The following is a 21,383-nucleotide window of genomic DNA, read 5'->3' as shown; positions in this document are numbered from 1 at the left end:
CCACTCCTCCCTTCCCCTGCCCCCTCACTCGAAGCCCTCTCCCTCCCACAGATCTCCCGATGTCCGTTCTGTTGTACTTTTGCGCTTCCCTCTCTCTCCCCATCTTGTCTCCCGCTCCCTTTATTATGTTTTATGTGTCCGTTTGTTTTATATGTGATTAATGTTAGCTCTTACACGAGCCTTGATCTTGTATACAACCTCCCCCCCCCCCAAAACAACAACCTTAATCACCCGTGTTGTACCAAAGTTTGTTCACGGCATTAAAAAAGATCGGGCCGTGAGGGGTGTACTGGGGGGGGGGGGGATGGGGGGGGGGGGGTTGTCTCCCCAAAATAGGTATTTTTTTGTTTGAAGTTGTAGCGGCTGCCGCTGGGTTTTCACAATCGCCTTGCACCTATCAAGGACGCGGAGCGATCACCATGCCGGGCTCGTCCAGGACGCCCGGGCAGGCCCGCGCTCAACTTGCCAGGCCTCGGTCGGGACGCCCGGGCATGCCTGGGCATGCCCGGGCAGGCTCGCCCTCAACTTGCCAGGCCGCAGCCAGGACGCTGGGCCACGCCCCCTGGCGGCGGGCCTGGGCAAACGCTCCGGGATAATTGGTATATATATTGCTGCCCGATAAACGGGTTTTCAGAGTGCCTGAGTGTTTGATTTGATTAAAGCAACTCGGATGAATTCCAGCTTTTTGTCGCGTCCATTCTTCCGATCGACGTGGGAGCCCCAGCTCCTTCATTGGTGACCTATCGACATGGACACGGCAGTCGCCCTTAAACTGCCTACCTTCTGGGAGGCTCACGCGGCGGTTTGGTTCGCACAGGCGGAGTCCCTGTTCGCCCTGCGAGGCATCACGGCCGACGACACCCGCTTCCACCATGTGGTAGCTGCGCTCGGTTCGGCTACCGCGGCCCGCGCACTGAGCCTCCTCGAGAGCCCGCCAGCCGCTGACAAATACGGCGCGATTAAGAAGCTTCTCCTCGATGCTTTCGCCCTCCCATCGGCGGAACGCGCACGGCGCCTGCTCGAACTGCCTGAGCTCGGCGACACGCGCCCTTCCGAGCGAATGGACTACATGCTTTCACTGCTCGGCGAGCACTCTCTGGCATTCCTGTTCCGGGAGCTGTTCCTCCGTCAGCTGCCTAACCCGGTACGCCTCGCCCTGGCAAGCACGACGATCACAGATCCCCGGGCCCTTGCCAGAGAAGCCGACAAGATCTCCGCCGCAGGACAGCGCATCGCAGCAGCGACCTGGAGCCCACCGCCGTCCGACGCAACACCCATGGCGCCCGAGCACCCGGCACGGTCGACGGCCGAACTGCCGACGCAATTGGCGGCCGCTACACCGAGCCGACCACCTCCAGCACGACGACCGGGGCCTCCACCTGACCAAGCGTGGTGTTACTATCATGCCAGGTTCGGACAGAAGGCCCGGACATGCCGACCCCCGTGCACCTTCGGCAGGCCGGGAAACGGCCGGGCCGGCGTTCATTACCAGCCATGAGCGCCGGCCACACGGGCAACTTACTGTTCATCACGGATAAAGCGTCCGGACGGCGCTTCCTGTGCGACACCGGCGCCCAACTGAGCGTCATACCCGCCTCTGACCAGGACAGGCAATCCGCGGTTTGCGGCCCCTCCTTGGTTGCGGCCAACGGATCGACCATCCGCACCTTCGGCCCGCGCAACGTCACCCTCTGCTTCGGCGGCCAACGCTTTGCTTGGACGTTTGTAATCGCAAACGTGCCCATGGCTCTGCTAGGCGCCGACTTCCTCTGCGCACAAGGACTGCTGGTGGACGTCCAACGGCGTCGTTTAATCAACGCCGAAACCTTCAGCTCCCTGGTATGCACATTGAGCAGCTCCGCGCCGACCGAGCTGGCATGCACCGTCCCGGCGGCGAACGAGTTTGCTCGCATGCTCACGGAGTTCCCGGCCCTCACGCGGCCGACGTTTTCGGCCGTCGCGGTACGGCATGGGATCGAGCACCACATACCAACCACGGGCCCGCCGGTCTACGCCAGGGCCCGCCGCCTCGACCCAGCCAAGCTCGCCGTAGCGAAGGCCGAATTCGACGCGTTGGAGCACCTCGGCATCGTGCGGCGCTCCGATAGCGAGTGGGCCTCGCCACTGCACATCGTGCCAAAGCCGGGGGGTGGATGGCGCCCGTGTGGCGACTACCGCCGTCTCAATGACGCTACCACCCCCGACAGGTACCCGATCCCGCATATCCAAGACTTCTCCGCCCGTCTGGCGGGACGGGTCATTCTTTCGAAAATTGATCTCATACGGGGATATCACCAGGTACCTGTCAGGGCGGCCGACGTCCCTAAAACGGCAGTCATCACGCCGTTCGGCTTATTCGAATTCTTGCGGATGCCGTTTGGTCTCAAGAATGCGGCTCAGGCGTTCCAGCGCTTGATGGACGGCGTGCTGCGTGACCTGCCGTTCCTTTTCGTTTACCTGGACGACATCCTCGTCGCCAGCACGTCCCGGGCCGAGCACCTCCTCCACCTCCAAACACTGTTCGGGCGCCTCAGCGAGCACGGCCTCATCGTCAACCCGGCCAAATGCCACTTCGGCACGACGGCCATTGATTTTTTGGGCCACCACATCACCAAGAACGGGGCCGTGCCGCTGCCAACCAAGGTCGAGGCCATCACCACGTTCCCGCGTCCCCGCACCATAAAGGCCCTGCAGGAATTCCTGGGAATGGTGAATTTTTATCACCGCTTCGTGCCCCGCGCTGCTCAACTCATGCGGCCCCTCTACGAAGCCCTCCGGGACAAGCCGGCCAAGCACGACATCGCCTGGTCCGCAGCAATGGACGCGGCCTTCCAACGCTCAAAGCGGGCCCTCGCCGACGCAACACTGCTCGCTCACCCGGTGCTCAACGCTCCCATCGCCCTCACCACGGATGCCTCCGACTACGCGGTGGGCGCCGTACATGAGCAATGGGTGAACGGGGTTTGGCAGCCACTCGCTTTTTTCAGCCGGCAGCTCCGGCCGAACGAGCTCAAATACAGCACGTTTGACCGGGAGCTCCTCGGTCTACACCTGGCCGTCCGCCATTTCCGCCACCTCCTGGAGGGCCGACCTTTCACGGCGTTCGTCGACCACAAGCCGTTGGTTTACGCCATGGCCAAGGTCACGGAGCCATGGTCGGCCCGCCAACAGCGCCACCTCTCCGCCGTGTCGGAGTTTACCACGGACATCCGGCACGTCGCCGGCAAAAACAACGCCGTGGCCGACTGTCTTTCCCGGGCCAGCGCGAACGCGGTCCACCTGGGCGTGGATTTTGCGCTTATGGCGGCGGACCAAACCACCGACACCACGGTGCAAGCCCTCCGGGCGGCGGACACGGGCCTCCGCCTGGCCGACATCCCCTGCGCGGACACTGTCCTGCTCTGCGACGTCTCCCAAGGCCAGCCTCGCCCCATCGTGCCCGTCACCTGGCAACGCCGCATCTTCGCCTCCCTCCACGGCCTTTCCCACCCGGGCCGGAAAGCTTCCCAGAAGCTGGTGTCGGCGCGTTTCGTCTGGCACGGCCTTCGTCGGGACGTCCGCGATTGGACCAGCACCTGCACGGCCTGCCAACGGGCCAAGGTCCACCGACACACCCAGGCCCCGCTGGCACCTTTCACCGTGCCCGAACGACGTTTCGACCACGTCAACGTGGATCTGGTGGGCCCCCTCCCCCCGTCACGGGGGTTCACACACCTGCTCACCATGGTGGACAGGACCACCAGGTGGCCGGAGGCCGTTCCCCTCGTCTCCACCAGCACCGCCGACGTGGCGCAGGCTTTCATCGCCACCTGGGTCGCCCGCTTCGGCGCACCGGCGGACATCTCATCAGACCGCGGACCACAGTTCACCTCCGAGCTGTGGGGCGCGGTCGCCCGCAACCTGGGGGTCAAGCTCCACCGTACTACGGCCTACCACCTCCAAGCAAACGGGTTGTGCGAGCGATTCCACCGCTCCATGAAGGCCGCGCTCATGGCCGGCCTTCAAGACGGCGGTTGGGCCGACCGGCTGCCGTGGGTCCTTTTGGGCCTTCGCACGGCCCCCAAGGAGGACCTCCAGGCATCCACCGCCGAGCTTGTCTATGGCCAGGCGCTACGCGTCCCGGGCGAATTCGTGCCCGACGCTACCAGTCCCTGGTCCGCAGCTCACCAGCGCTCGGACCTCCAGGAGGCCGCCCGACGGTTTGCCCCTGTGCCAACATCCCGCCACGGTGACCCCCAGTCCTACGTCCCCCCAGCACTCTGCACAGCGGAGTATGTTTTTGTGCGTCACGACACACATCGGTGGCCACTCCAGCCGCCGTACGACGGGCCCTTCCGGGTGCTGCGACGGGACGACAAGTCGTTCGTCATCGACATCGGCGGCAGGTCGGACCGGATTGCGGTGGACCGCCTCAAGCCGGCGCACGTGGACGTCGACCACCCACCACGGGTGGCCCTTCCGCCGCGGCGAGGCCGCCCCCCGTCCACGGTGCCCCCCACTCGACCGCCCACCACCTCACCGGACCCCCTCCCACGACCCGCCAGGGGTCGCTTTGGCCGGGTCATCAGGACACCCCTCAAATTGACCCTGCCGGTGCAAGTCGATTCTGGGGGGACGTGTGTAGCGGCTGCCGCTGGGTTTTCACAATCGCCTTGCACCTATCAAGGACGCGGAGCGATCACCATGCCGGGCTCGTCCAGGACGCCCGGGCAGGCCCGCGCTCAACTTGCCAGGCCTCGGTCGGGACGCCCGGGCATGCCCCCTGGCGCCGGGCCTGGGCAAACGCTCCGGGATAATTGGTATATATATTGCTGCCCGATAAACGGGTTTTCAGAGTGCCTGAGTGTTTGATTTGATTAAAGCAACTCAGATGAATTCCAGCTTTTTGTCGCGTCCATTCTTCCGATCGACGTGGGAGCCCCAGCTCCTTCAAAGTCATGATTATGTTAGTATGGTTCTACATGCTGCCCTGTCTCCTAGCAACCATTGAAATTGGTTTAAAATACCTTTAGTCAATGCAGTATACTGTTTGTTCTACCAGGTCAGTGCCCAGGGGTATTGCTCCATGTTTGTATGCAAAGTTGAGGCTCATGGAAGAGCCAGAACATAGATCAGATCAGGACGGAACAGAATAAAAGGAACAGCAGAATGAGAAACACCAAGAGCGGGGTTGAGGGACAAAATCCAGGGAGACTCGGAGAGGTAAGGGTTATGGGGACGACAAGATGGATGCAGTTGCAAACTCTCAGGGAATAAAAACTGGAAACTTGGAAAGGGTGGAATTCTGGAGGGTTAATGGGGGTGTAAAAGATCATGGGTTTGGTTGGGGGATTATCTGAGCTGGTGATTAACAGTTGTCTTGAGATTATTATGGGATTATTTGGGGCCATGTATTTGTACCTCATGGCACTTGCTTATTGTTTGCATTGTGGATCACACATTGCTCTCTTCCAGGAATCTCATTGGATCGCATCTCCTCTCTGTGCTGGAAGATTTTTAAATCTCTACTGTTATTGACGTCCACGGAAAGATAATATACTGTCCTGTCACCAGTGGTTAAGACCGCTGGATGACGGATAACCGAGACTGTTTTACTCCCGAGGCGGCACCCCGAAAAATGGCGGTACTTTTGTCACGCGCGGAATGAAGTGAGGTGAAGCGTTTACCTGAACGGAAACACACGGGTTTATCCCGAAACCACAAACAAGTAAACACGACAAGGAAAATTCAACAAATAATTTAATGAAAATAAATGCAGGACAGAAATGTCAAAATTAATGTTGAGATTAAAAAAAAAAAAGACGCGCTCTTCCCCTTTTCCTCGAGAAGCTTATCCATAACGTCACACCGACCAATGGCAAAGCTCTTTCCAAGTCACCCCGTGGTCCTCTCCGCCAATCACGACATTCAGGGGTATGGCCTTGCCGGTTCTTTCTTCCACACCCATTGTACCACTCTGGGGGTATGGTCTTTTTCCTTATTAGGTCCAATGGGCGTGGCTTAGTGTCTGGGAACCTGCCTGGCTTGCAGTGGACGGTTGTTGTGGTTTAATGGAGATTTTCATTGCCGTCCTTGTCAGCAAAACTTAAAGGGAAAACGACAGAGGGAAATCACACACTGGGGAAAATTAACCCATAAACGTAACAATATGTAGCTTCTGGAAACAACATGGACCTAAAAGGGTATATATTTACAAAAGTACCAACCAGATGAACATGAATCTTTTATTCAATACAATTATATATTTTGTTAAAGCCCTCTGTTCTCATGTGGAGCAATCAGGGGTCAAGGCAGAGAGTTAGAGAAAAATAGGATGGATATGTCAGCTATGTTGATTAGTAAATAATAATCCAAGTTAGCTAATAGAAAAAAAAGGTAGTGTGACAGATTAAAATAGTAAATCAAGTTGATTTGGTAAGTTCTCGCAGGTAACTATGCATTTGGAAGTTTTAAAAAACCGACAGAATCCATTTCTGAAGCCTCGTCTCTATAAAGGACTCGGCCGAGGCTGTGCCAGTGTGCCAAGCTCTGTCTCCACAATGAAATTGAACTTAACTCTGAGCCATGCCACAGTGTAAGAATATTTAAAGTTATTTTAAAGGGCTTGCAGTGGACATCGGTTCCCCATTTACAGATTTTTGCTGTGCAAAAAATATTAGGGTCAGTTAGAAAATGAAAACCCTTTTTTGGACTATGCCAACATGATTGGGCCTCCAGGCACCGCATAACCCGATAGTACTTAAAGCAACATGTAAGACAGTGGTCTCTTGGACTATCCAGTAATCAGTCCATAGAAGATGAGACTTCTGAGAGATTTTATTCTTCTATTGCAAAGTCCTGGCATGATTGTGATTTTGAGTTACAAATAAATTGATGTTTCTCTGGCAGTGACAATTTTCCTCAGAGATCCTCTAAGCCAGTGCGGTCAACAACGATAGACAAAAAAATCGAATCATCCTTGAGATAAGTTCTAGACTCGAGGACACCGTGCGAGACGAACATCGGGCAGCCGGATGCCACGTTCATTTCAGATGTTGGCCTTTTGAAGCTACTGCTGGTTGGATCAGGTTTAAACGTGTCTGAAAGGTGCTTTCTCCCGGGACCCTGGTCCAACAACATCAAGGTGACACGCTGGCGAAAGGGCCAGGTCAGTATCGTGTCATATTCGCCTCTCATGACCACAAAGAAAAGCGACAGGTGGGTACCACGACCAACACCATCTCCGTTCAGGTAGACGCGTGCACACATTTTATAACCAAAGGTTGTTGTGTAGAATGGTTGGCTGTAGAGTGACGGCGTGACACCCGTCGTGGCGTCTAGCTTCCGCTGTGCGTAATCCGTGAGCTTCCAGACAAGACGTCCGGAACAGCTGACCGTCTCCAAAAGCTGGAAGCGCAGGTCCGTGTCCGCTAGACGCTGAGTGTGCACGGGCAGCAGACTTTCATGTGCCTGCAATGTTTTTTCCATGGTGCCTGGAAAGAAAATGCACAATATTACTTAACAGATCTCAGAATAGTAGGAGGTCATAATATACTTACTCCATGAAATTTAAGGTAATTCATGTGAGGTAGCTTGTTCGTTGCTCCGACCTGAGCACTTGCATCGTGATGCTGTGATCCAAATGTACTGCGTTTATTTGGCCATCGTTCAATAAAGTTCTTGCAATTCAAGTGATAATACATTGTGTCATGTCTGAATATCCTTGTTTGAAGCAAAAACACGTTCACTGCTTATAATTATTCCATACAATAAACAGTTTGATATGGCACAATACTCATAATGACTAAAATCTGGTTTAAGAATAATTACGTTTTAAATACGAACAAAATGCATTTGTTCATTATATTGAAGACGATATAAAGGACTTGAAAAAGTAAGGGGGAAACATTATTCAACCCAGATGGGATTCAAACCTACAATCACCAACTCCAGAGTCTGATGCCTTATCCATTAGGCCATTGGGCCAGCACGTTAGATTGGTGTAATAATTAAATGAAATTTTATTCGATGAAATATCATTTAATAACATGTCAATTATTAATAATAAAGCTTATGACAATTATTAGATGAAAAAAAAAAAGTACATATATATATATATATATATATATATATATATATATATATATATATTGTTGGGGTTTTGAGAACCCTGCACTTGTAAATTGTTGTAAATATACCCCTTTGTAAATAATTCTTTTTGTAAATACCTCCATTTCTTGTAAAGGTCAAAGGTCGTCCCCTAGTTAGTCCACATTGCAACACGTAGCGAACCATAGGCCCTCTTCGTAGTTATTTCGTTATTATGTGTTTCAGGTAAGGCTGTGTTTCCAATAGTTTGACTCTACGTTGCATTAATCAAATAAGATAGGTCCCCTTTCAATTTCCCCAATCATCTCCGCTCTCCAAAGTTCCCTTCAAAAGCGGTGCGAGTGGTTTTCCATCCCGCAAGCCGCCATTGGCCATGTGCTCATCTCGGAGAAGAAGGGGGGAGGAGTCGCCGGATCATGGGCGTGGCACCAACTCGTCATCAAAGGTGGAGTCAGCCAGCCCGAACCAGCCAACCAGCACCGCGGTGAGCGACCCGGTAGGCGTGCCCTCGCAGCCCGCGGCTTGATCCGGCGACGACCGATAAAAGGCAAGAGGAGGGACTGCTTAGGGAGATGACCGAGGAGGAAGAACCAAGAGACACCAGCTGAGCTGAGACGTGCTGTAGTTGAATTGAGTCAGAGACATGCTGCAGTAGAATTCAGAGAGAATTCAGATAAGCTGCGAGAGACGAGCTGCAGTTGAGTTGAGTAATAACCAGTGTACTGACGACCGGGTTTTCGCCGCTGAACCTGAGCGAGGGCGTGCACGCGGGACACCAACGGCGTGCCGTGATCCCCGGACCTCCCTGCCCGCCAGCTCTGTGGACCGTCTGCCCCGCTCATCCTTCCAGCCATTCCTGCCTGCAATTCCCATTCGTGTACGTGAGTTTGTTCTGTGTGTATTGTCCTGGGGATAAGTAAGCCTGTTTAAGAATTGCTCTGTGTCCTTCTGCTCCTTCCATTTCCTGTATATACTCACCCCTTTCATTTCCTTATAGTTAGTTAATAAACCTGTGTTCTTTCTTCTTACTTTGGTTTCTTTCTCGTCCGATCGTTTTCGTGTTTTCCCTATTGATATCGGTGGCACGAGTAGGAACCGCTATAATCAGGTTTAGTCATCGTTAACGGCCCGAGTCACAGCTCGCTTCGCTCGGCGCAATCCATCCATTACGCTGTGGCCCGGGCGGGAGTATTTCCTCGCTGACGGCCGGTGGTAATACTTAGGTAGTAAGACAAATTGGGCTTATGACCCTACGTACCATCGGCTGGAAGTGACGTCATCCTCCCAGGAACGGTCGGACGGCCAGCTTAACAGGACAAGGGGATTAACCCCCCCTTGCTAATGGGAGTGCCGTCCCCCGTATCCGTAACAATATATATATATATATATTTATATATATATAATTTTAAAGCAAAAACTACAGCACTTAGATGGAATTTCTTTCCAAAGCAATTAACTAGACCTATTGTCCGATGTATATTCCAACTTTCAGCTAGTTTCAATGTATAGCCTTCGAGATATGAGCACCAATACATTTGGGCGGACAGACGGACGGACGGACACCAACGTGATTGAAGGTTTTCTCTATATAACCCAAGAATGTGGAAACAGACGTGGTTGAAATTTGGAACATATTACCTCGATGCACAAAGCATTTACTTCTGAAACTTGCAGCCGATTTCGTCCAGTAGAAGCCGAGAAACGAATTTTCAGTCCCCATGTTAAAGTTGCATACAGAGAAACGATCCCTTGTAAATAAAGGGAGGGGCACTTTTGCACCTCGCTTTGATATTGTGAAAAAATCCACAAATATTCTTTTTTTGGAAATATATTAAACGAGGCATTTTAACCCATCGCTTTGCTGACGAATTTAATGAGAAGACAACATGTCGTACTTCACAAACACTCTGCTCTGTTCAATCTATCATTTGCCCAAGGTAATCTTCTATTTGCTTGGAAGTCAGCTAACATCACCTTCATCAACCATCCTCGCTGCTTATGTACATATATGGTGCGAGGAAATATCACTCACGCTTTGCTGCGAAGTTCAGTGTTGGATACTTTGGTTTGAACCTCCAATTAAAATAAGTGAAATTTAACATCTTGAAAACTTTGAATTATTCTCACTCAGATTTCAACATCACTGTAATGCATATTGTCAAAGGCGAACCCAAACTCTCAATCTACCTCAATGCTAATCTATCCCTTGATACTCTATAAAATAGATATGATGTGTCTTTTTCTGATCTATAAAGTCAGTAATTTTGCAATTAAAAGTAGAAATCTTCTTCTTCATCATGATTCATCATGATGTCACACCATGAAATCGACTGCCACTTCCGTATTGTTTACGGGTTACATCGCCGTACGATTTAATTCAAACAGTAATTAATTTTTGAATTTCTACAAATATTCTGGGTCAAAGCATCCATGGTGGTTGAACTACTACAACCCGAGATGGTTTCATGCTAAACCAATGGCTGAAAGATCCGAGGTTTGTCCAAAATACCTGAGTGTGGATTGTGCCTACAAAATGTTTGCTTTTGTGCTTGGAATATTTTACAAAGAACTGTTATGAAACAAAAGACATGGCCAGATCTTGTGCTTATCCAACACGGTTAAGAGAGGGAAGAAACTGTAGGACCATCCAGCACCACTCCCGCCTCCACAATCCCCCATCAACCGTCACCCGAGCTAACAATACCCAAGACCACACCACACCGCTCTCTCCACCATCCCCCTACAATCACCCATTAACCATCACCTGCATAATACCCACCACCATTCCACCGCCCTCCGCAACCCCCCATTAACCATCATCCTTGCTAACAATATCCACAATCACCCCACAACCCCACCCCTCCACCATCCCCCACAATCCTCCTCTACTGGGGCAGGACATCAACACGGCACGACACAGCACAGACACGACACACATGGCATGACACAGCACGGACCTGACACACACGCTATGACACAAATACGGCACCAACATGACACAGCACGGTAATGGAACGACACACATGGCACGAACATGACACGACACGACCACAGACACAAATAGTGTCCCGGGAAAGTTTGAAACAGGATGATCCTGTAACATACAGCACACCGGGTTAGCCTGTGAAGGTGGGACCCATTCATCACCCATTTGGTCAGTGGTGTCTGAGTGTGTTTGGGCAGTGTCCGAGTGTGTCTGGGCGGTGTCCGAGTGTGTCTGGGGCAGTGTCTGAGTGTTCCTTGGTGGTGTCCGTGCTGTCTTGCCATGTCCGTGCTGTGTCATATCCGTACCATGTCGTGTTGTGCCGTATTTATTCTGCAGTGATATAACTGAGTTATCAATTAATGCAAAATCCCTGATAAATCGTCAAATGAACGAAAAACCAACACCTACTAATCTGTAGTGAACATGTGACTGGCGTTTTCATCTTCACTAACACTTCCATTGTCGCCATGTTCATCTGAATCGTTCGCATAAGGCTCCAAACGATACGGCTTCACAATTCCCCTGAAAGCGTTTCCATCACTAATTTTGTCTCTGATAGTTTATTTAAAATCCCACTGATTAGTTTCAGGATCCTGAGAACCTTTAGAGTTGCTAATGATGGTGGAATCAGTATCGGAATCCAAGCTCGACATGCAATGTTCTCCATGTAAACTGCCATTTGGGTCAAGGTGAGTTAAACGTGTGACAGCACTGGCAAAATCGAAAATTGACACTCTAGGCCTTTTTGCGACATTCTGTGATTGGCAAAAAAGATTCAAATTTTTTTCCCTTCAAATTAGACAGTGATGATTTTCAAATGGTTTTCAAAGAATTGTTTTTTGCGTTTGGGTTCCCTTTTAAGTTGTTTAACCTTTCTTTATATAAGAAGATGATTTGTAATACTAGTTATTACCGGCTGGTGCTATATGATACACATTTACATAGAGAGAATTTGGGTCTTCACCCTACCTTGGAAACCCTCCCCCAGATACCCCAACACAAACCATACATGGCATACCCTTAGACAACATGCAAAATTTGGTTGGATTTGGTTCAGGAGTTTTTTGTTTTTTTACTTTTTGAAGCATATATAAATTTACAAATAAACAAATAAACGAGAAATATGTCATGCATAGCAGGCATCAGCATGCCTGTGAAACACCAGGATGACAGTGTATAGCCGGGTCGAGATTCAAACCCAGGCTGCAAACGTTTTGAGATATCATGCTATATATCATTTTTGGCCCCATCTGTCAATGGGGAAGAATCACTTTTAAAAATTTTAAAAGTATCTGCCTCCGGATAATCACCAAAATGTAATCAATTCATCTTTGTCACACACTCCAGCAAATGTCCAGAAAATTTGCTTGTCCAGCAAATTTGGTCTGAATCCATCCATAACTTTTTGAGATACCCAGCTCACAGACAAACAAACAGACAGGGGTGAAAACATAACGTCCGTCCACCTTCATTGGCGGAGGTACGTATGATAGGTATATAATCTCAATTGATAGTTGATAGCAGGCTCACTATTGAGTTGATTTATCCCCAAACTGCTGTTTTGTTGCAATGCCAGCAGGAGGCGCTGAATCTCAACATAAATCTGGTTTTCCCATCTGCCAGGAGCTGGGTACCTTAGTGAATCGGTACCACCTGGTCTGGAAAATTCTTACCCATATGGAATTATTGGTGTTAGGTGCCTATTGTCAACTCAAAAGGTGCCTGAGATATTGCCCAGATGAGAAAGAAAATAAATAAGTGATTAATAATAAAAAATAAATAAATAATAATCGTAAATCAATTAAATTATTAATCAATTGGCTACTAGAATACCTAAACGACCATCGATTCATCCGAATCTGTAACTTAAAAACAAATTGATTAATTAAGCCATCAATGGAATAATTAAATAATTAATCGATTAATCGATTAATCAATAAATCAAAAATACATTTCATAGCCAAATCACTTGGTCATTGTCATGTCCAAATATCAGCTTCCTCACTCAAAAGGTGCCTGAGATATTGCCCAGATGAGAAAGAAAATAAATAAGTCATTGGTTTAATAAACAGGAAGTAAATTCCTGCGTGGGGCTAGTGTGAAAAAATTGTGACTCAACCCGGGACTCAAACCCACCGACCTCATCACTTATGCTGTGACAGCCCACTGAGCTACTGAATCTCTGGGATATCCTCAGAGAGGATATCAGCTTCCTAACTCAAAAGGTGCCTGAGATATTGCCCAGATGATAAAGGAAATAAACAAGTACCTATTTAATCGATAATAATTAAGTAATTAATAAATTAATTGATTAATCAAAAAACAAAAAATACCGTTTTTGCCAAAGCACGTGCTCACTATTGTGCCATAATTTTCAGCTTCCCAGCTCAAAGGATGGCTGTGATATCACCCGGACAAACAAACAAACAAGAAAGACATAAAGAAAGAAAGAAACCGGAGTGAAAAATGAGTACTCCTTTTCAGTGCGCGTCATCGCCGGGCACCGAAGGGGGCCCGGCGATGATGTCATGCAGCATCTGGGGATGGAATAGGAAAGGAACGGTGTACAACAAGAAAACATCCAAGACACAGGAGGTAGCAGAAATCAGATAAAATGTGATTAAACCTCAATATATTGCAATTCCATATTATAATAACATCATAAGATTTATTTTCTTCCATAACATATGAAAATTACTCACAATTGTCTTTCGTCTTTCATCTTTTATATTCAGTGTTTGCAGCTGTAACTCAATTAATTAAATTAAATTTAACTGTCATACTTTTGCCTCATCCACCCTCACCGAGACTCAATTTCTTCTATTTTCCGATATCAGTAGATTCAGTACATTTGATAGTCTTTGAAAATATCAAGCAGGACGGATGGTGGTGGTAGCTGTGACTCCGTGGGTAGTACTGGTGACGGCTCCCTAAGAAGAACTGATAAAAGTGAGCATGATGGAACATGCGACATATTGCTTCCACTTGCATGATACACACATCAAGCTCAGAAGAAGATGCATTAAGAAATTTAGTATCTCCCAGGGATGTTTCATCTTGGACAATTCTGGTTCCGTGCAACTTAAATTAGAAGACATTCCGATACTGAGATCTGCAGACCGTTTCTCTGAGGCCCAAAATTATTTTATGACAGGAAATGCACAAGCATCTTAAGAATGAAAAAGGGCTTTAGATGCTATATCCAAACGTAGCACGAATGGAGAAGAAAATCCATCATGAGAGTCACTTCTTCTGCTGAACAGAAACAGGACTTGCCCTTGCGAGCAGAGAACCGGCAGCTGCTGTGCTGAAGTGCTGAAGTGCTGAAGCACATCATCACTGCTCGCGCGTAGAGACTCTAGATAGAAGTATGTTGAAGAAACTCCTGGTGACTTGTGCACTGATGACTTTGAGTCTCACCATGGCGAAATTGAGAAGAACTAGGGCATGCCCGTACTATATATATATATCTAAAATTATATCCCCCCCCTCTATTTACATGAAATGGTTTGGTCCAAAGCGAACGGCTTGCGAGTGGTGACAATCCCCCCCCTCTATTTACATGAAATGGTTCGGTCCAAAGCGAACGGCTTCCGGAGTTTGGTAAAGAAATCGCCATCGCGTACACAAACGCGCAGGAAAGCGAATGAATCGCAAATTCGTTTTTATTAGTTTTAAAACATCGTTTAACGCCAACATAGCGCCAACATAGTTTGCAAACGTGAAATAAATGAATACGCTCTCAAATGTGCCATCCGAGGCAGAGTGTGCCCGCCACGTTCGGCACACGCGATCGTTCGCTGCTCTCTGATTGGTTGAATCGTTTTTTGGACATAGCTCGGTAAGTAATTGTCCGATTAATATGAAACCTTGAAAAGGCACATCCTCGGGTCCCCAGCAATATACCTGGCAAGTTAAAAGTATATCGGACCCGTGGTTGTCGAGAAACAGCGGTCACAGACAAACGTACAGACGTACAGACAGACAGACAGAGATTACTGGAATTATAGATAGATGCCACAAACTATTTTCAGGTTCATCACAGAAAACGTGAATGCAGCAGAACCTCCCGTGTTGTGCATTTAATTATTATTATTATTATTTTTTTGTATAGAAGATCGAGGCTCGTGTAAGAGCTAACATCAATCACAAAAAAAAAATCAAACGGACACACAAAACATACAATAAAGGGAGCGGGAGACAAGATGGGGAGAGAGGGGGAAGCACACAAGTACAACAGCAGAGAACAGGGATATCGGAAGATCTGTGGGAGGGAGAGGGCTTGGGGGGAGGAGGCATGGGAAGGCAGGGGGGGGGGGGTGAGAAAGGTATAAAATACATGGACACTGCTAGAACATCCAGGAAAGAAAGAAGTCAGTATTTCAAAAAAAAAAGTGGATCTGGGGTGAATTAACGGGGGTAGAAAATATCAAGGTTTTGGATGGGAGAAGATAAGAGATGGTGGTGAACAGCTGTTTTAAAGACCTGGAGGGAGGAGTGGGATTGAACCCAGCGGTTGTTTGACTCAATGAAAGCACCTGGGATTTATATGGTCAGGACATCTACAAGGAAGCATGTATGTGGAAAACCTGAAACAGAATTTGGTACAGCACTGTTCACATCATTTCTGACAAGAAAGGGAAACTAGTGTTATACCCAGATCATTTGACACCTTATGACCTGGAAAAAGACAAGCGCTGGTAGGAAGACCTAGGCCCTAGAGATAGGCACACTCGTCTCTGAGTCATCCAGTCTGGGTTCAAATCTCGGGCTAGCTGCAAACTGTCATCCTGGTGTCTCGCAGACAGGATGATGCATGAATATGTGTACCGTCCCTCGGAAGGACGTTAACCTGGGCTTCCTGTGTGCCGGCATTAGTCGGTTGACATTAAAGATCCCACGATGTCTTTCGCAAAGAGAAGGTGAGAGATCTCCGACAAACTGAACAAATTACTGCTGTAACCTACAGTGATCATTGTCTCGGCGGCACAGCCAGGTGCTTTTTTTATAAGAAGAAGAACTGACATCAACAATCAACAGCTCAAATTGTTTTGGGTTATGGTATATTGGTATATCCTGTCCTGTGTTTGCAGAAACTGGCAGCTGAAACGAAGGAAAGTGTTCCTCTCCTAGCAATTATCCTTCTCTATGTTTTTACAATCTTGGGTCAGGAATACTGATAGACTGGAAGAAACTCAAGATAGAAGAAGGAGCTTCTCGTTGCTGAAAAGTTGTTTTATATGTTCTTCAAAAGTTGTGCGAAAAGGGTGTCTGATACATCTCGCATCATTGTTCATTACTTCCGCCACCAAAGGTGGATGGAGGTTGTATGTTTTCACCCTTGTCTGTTTGTCCGTTTGTTTGTTTGTTTGTTTGTGAACAAAACATTTCAGAAAGTTGTGGACGGATTCGGGCTAAATTTGGCAGAGATGTAGCGTATTTGACAAGAACGAAATGATTAGATTTTGGTGAAGATCTGGATTCGGATCCGGCTACTAGAATTTTAAAGTGATTCTTAAAAATACATTACAGGATATCTTGAAAGGTTATGGATGCATTTGGACGAAATTTGGTGGACAGCTTGTGTATGTGACAAGGAAGAATCGATTCGATGTTGGTGAAGATCTGAACATGGATTCGGATATGAGAATTATTTAATTATTTAAGTGATTCTTCACCATTTAGTGATAGGGCTAAAATTAATATAGAGCAGGATATCTCAAAAAGTTGTGGACGGATGATTTTGATTAAATGTGATTCTGTATTGTGATTTTCTGGTCTACTTTGGGATACTAAACGTAAACTGTTCACCTTTTTTTTTTTTTTTTTTTTTTTTTTTTTTTTTTTTTTTTTTTTTTTTTGTATACAAGATCGAGGCTCGTGAAAGAGCGAACATTAATCACACAGAAAGACAAACAGACACATAAAACAAATAACATCGGGAGCGGTAGACAAGATGGGGAGAGAGGGGGAAGGACACAAACACAACATTTGAGAGCAGGGACCAGCTGGTTGAGCTGGGGTACTCAGCAGACAGGATGCATCTGTTTCCAAAGGTGGTGGGCTGTGCACCAACTGATGAGGTTAGCGTACACCGCCATCGATGACACCGCCACAAATGGCGGAACAGATCAACAGAACAGACCTGGTGGAGGTATGCCCTCTACTGAGTACCGTTCTAGTTCAACATTTGTTCATCTTACGAAAATTCACCAAATGTCCGTCCGTCCGTTCGAAGGTACCGCAAAAACGGCTCAAAAAACGGCTCGCAACGATATTTTGGGTGTGTATTCCTGGGACCTCTGGGAGTAAAATAGGCTATTTTGTTTTTCCAATTTTTCCAAATTTTCCAATTTTCCAATTTTCCAATCACGATGGAATAATAGCCGGCGAAGCCGGTGTTGTCAATGAACGCGTACGTATTATGTTGAAAAAACAGATTATGCTGGATCCCTTGGCTTGAGAATTTCGAAGCTTTGACGCACCAAATCGCTCAATGGAGGCCGCCATCTTGCGGATGCGGAAGTATGCATAACAAATTTGAAAAAGTTCCATCGGAGTTTGTTTCACCCGTCTTTGTTTGATTCACAATCTTATGCACCTCTAATTTGTAATTAAAATACTTTAAGACCAACCTCGTTATCTTCAACGAAAATCGTCACCAAACACCGGAACCAATGAGATTCGAGCATTTGAAAATGTGGAGGTGGGAGAGGGTATAAGAGTAACGTTTCGGAGCCCTTAATAGTATCACTCTATTTTCAAACTCACTTAGCGTATATTTGTTTGAACTCAACTACAAAAGATCTGGAGCAATTCACATTTATATTGCCTTTTGCGCTGTAAAAAAACACCATGTTAAAGTGTATCGATGCCAGTTTGAGCATCGTTCCACATTATCATGGTATTTTTCCAAAGTCTCTTCGAATAACAAAAGTAACGAGAACGGCACTCAGTAGAGAGCATACCTCCACCTGGTTGTCCATATCAATCAATGGTGAAGAATCACTTAAAAATTATACTAGCTGGATCTGGATCCGGATCTTCACCAAAATTGAATCAATTCTTCCTCGTCACACACATAGCCTGTCCAACAAGTTTCGTCCAAATCCATCCATAACTTTTTGAGATATCCCGCTATGTATCGTTTTTAGCCCTATTTCCCAATGGTGAAGAATCACTTAAAAAATTAAATAATTCTCATATCCGAATCCATATTCAGATCTTCACCAAAATCGAATCGAAACGTCCTTGTCAGACACCCAACCTGTCCACCAAGGTTTGTCCAAATCTGTCCACAACCTTTTGAGATATCCGGCTATGTATCGTTTTTGGCCCTATCTCCCAATGGTGAAGAATCACTTTTAAAATTCCAGTAGCCGGATCCGAACCCGGATCTTCACCAACATCGAATCATTTCGTCCTTGTCACATACCTCTCTGCCAAATGTCACATACCTCTCTGCCTCTCTGCCAAATTTCGTCCGAATCCGTCTTCAACTTTTTTAGATATTTTGTTCACAAACGGACAGACAAACGGACAAACAGGCAGGTGTGAAAACATAACCTCCATCCACCTTTGGTGGTGGAGATAATGATAATAATACAAATCCTACAATCCTTTGACACCAATACAAATTTTATGAAGGACCCTTCGTATCGAAAAGCTACATATTGTTACGGATTCGGCCCTTCCGTGGTTGTGGCTTTCATCCACTTGTAACATTGCTGGTTATGTATTATTATTCTTATCGGGGTTGGAAGGAAACGGCGATTATTGTTGTTTAAGGGAAATGGTTATTGTGGTTAGAAGGTTAAAAGCGCTCATGGTAAAAATGAGACAGGAAACCGGATCGTGACCCGGAAGAGGGGGAGCGAAGAGGTGGAGTTCATGAGGCAAAGGTCGGGGAAGACGTGTGGCAAAGCTCCGTACCTAGCGTGGTCGAGCGTACATCGCGAGGGAACTTTGAGTCCTTGAAAGGAATATCGTGCGATAGGTGTTATCGCCGGAATATTGAGGAACCAGCATAGTCAGGTATCGGCATTGAGGTTCCGGAGAATCCTTGCCTAGAGGCTCTGGCTCGAGTGAGAGCCGTCCGCCATTCTGCCCCGCACGCTGCATCCACCGAAGAAGGTTTTGGTACGCGGCAACTTTTCTCATCCTCCGGCCGTCTGCCGGGGATGCGTGTGTGCGAAAGCGGTGTTTGAAGGTTACACGGCGGTTCGCTGATTGAATGGCGAACGTGTACGTCGGCGCGCGTCTTTGGGGATTTTCCATTCTACCGCGAGTTTGCTGGGTGTTGGACCACGTGACGTCTGTGTCGCTTCGACCGCCTACGCCTCGATTTATCTTGATCGGACATTGTTCCCACGATCGCTGGAGCGAATCAATTTCGCCTTGGAGAGTTATAGAGACATTGGGGAGTGCCGTGAGTTTGAGATAAGTACTAGATAAGATGGTACCATCTGAAGATTTTGATTGTCTGGATTTGCTATCGTTATTGGTGATGTTATTCCTGTGTGATTTTTAATATATTATTGGTTTGTTTATAACCATTGGTGTGGTTTCCTTATTGATTTCGACACGGAATAATATATATTTTTCTGCCGTGGCTCCTCCCGGGGTTTGGAGGTATACCGAGACCAGAAGGTCAGGGAGGAGCACGTAACAATATATGGAACCAACAGTTTCAAATGGAGCACCTCGCCACCATTAGAGAATTTAAATTGCATCACGTGGCAATAAATGGGAATTGTTTCTCCCAGCCTGACGGCTCGATGACAGAAGACGCCATTTGCATTTTTGCCACCTTAATCCCTACCCCGTTTAGAATCCTGTGCAGGAATGGACAATTTGCTAGTGATAATAATGATTCCTGAGGTACTGTATATCTATATATACATATATATATATATATATATATATATATATATATATATATATATATATATATATATCACTCTTTCTCTATTTTCAAGACCACATAAGTATTCACCAGGCACAAGTTAATCATCGAAAAATATTCCTCAATTTTAATTGCTCTGTTTTATCGATGGAAAGCTGCGTGGAAAATATCGAGATGAGAAACTTGTGCCAGGAAACAAACACTTGGTAAAAGCCGGTAAGAAAAATCCCCGCAACTTTACACAACTAGCCATAGGCAGAGAGTTAAACAGCACCAAGATATCACACACTATCCTCTTCTCCAATGAGCTATCTACATATTACGTCACAGAAAATGACAGAATCCTTGAATCTCTCTCCCTCCCCCACCCCCTTCCTCCCACCCCCATACCCCATCTCCCCCACCCCACACCCCACTCCACCCACCACGCGAACTTCATGCCTAAACCTAGCCAACCGAAAAACCATCCCATTATTCTTCCACTGAAATCATGATTCAGGCTATGTCAAAACTACCTTCGAGGAAAAGAACAAGACGGTAGGCTTCAAATCATGGAATGGCCAGCACAGTCTCCAGACTTAAACCCCATCGAGCTGGTTTAGGATGAACTGGACAGAAGGGTGAAAGCAAAGCAACCTACAAGTGCAACACATTTGTGGGAACCTCTGCAACAGTGTTGGGAAGAACTTCCCGAGCAATATTTGATTTCCATTGTAGAAAGAATGCCACGAGTGTGTTCGGCGGTTATATCTGCAAAAGGTGGCTACTTTGCCGAGTCAAAAATTTAAAGAACATTTTTTAAACAAAATGATTTTATGATTTCTTTTTTATCTCCAATTGTTTATTTGTTATATGCTTAATTTCAGAGTACATTGAGACATTAAACTGTGTAAATTTCAATAAAAACAGGAAAAATTGAGGTGTTCTAAAACTTGTGACCGGTAGTGTACGTCACAACTTACATTCTCCCAGCTAGACATCCTCGCACTCACAGCTACTCTTTCTTTCCTTTCATATATGAAGTTTATATCTTGTTATTGTTATTGCTTATTAAAAATTTCCCCATTTCCTGAAATGTTCTACACTCTTTAAAAGATTTGTTAAAATAGTTTATATCTTGTTATTGTTATTGCTTATTAAAAATTTCCCCATTTCCTGAAATGTTCTACACTCTTTAAAAGATTTGTTAAAATAGTTTATATCTTGTTATTGTTATTGCTTATTTAAAATTTCCCTATTTCCTGAAATGTTGTTCTTCGCTCTTTAAAAGTTTTGTTAAAATAGTTTATATCTTGTTATTGTTGATTAAAAATTTCCCCATTTCCTAAAATGTTGTTCTACGCTCTTTAAAAGTTTTGTTAAAATAGTTTATATCTTGTCATTGTTATTGCTTATTAAAAATGT

The 21,383-nt window shown here is 46.9% G+C and overlaps 1 protein-coding gene across 3 annotated transcripts in view; it reads right to left on the bottom strand.

The window, feature by feature from the left end:
• Positions 1-6,210: 6,210 nt before the first annotated feature.
• Positions 6,211-21,383, bottom strand: part of LOC137414648 (TNF receptor-associated factor 3-like) — a 92,487-nt gene continuing 77,314 nt past the window's right edge. For all 3 annotated transcript variants that reach the window (XM_078778814.1, XM_078778815.1, XM_078778817.1), the window contains one exon: positions 6,211-7,472. In XM_078778814.1, the coding sequence (XP_078634940.1) occupies positions 6,901-7,472 (572 nt within the window). In that variant the 3' untranslated portion in view covers positions 6,211-6,900. The remainder of the gene's footprint in view (positions 7,473-21,383) is intronic.

Source organism: Myxine glutinosa, chromosome 5 (assembly GCF_964187855.1).
Source record: "Myxine glutinosa chromosome 5, kmMyxGlut1.1, whole genome shotgun sequence".
Taxonomy (NCBI): domain Eukaryota; kingdom Metazoa; phylum Chordata; class Myxini; order Myxiniformes; family Myxinidae; genus Myxine; species Myxine glutinosa.
The sequence above is the reverse complement of the archived record's forward strand: the minus strand, read 5'-3'. Positions and strand labels throughout refer to the sequence as shown.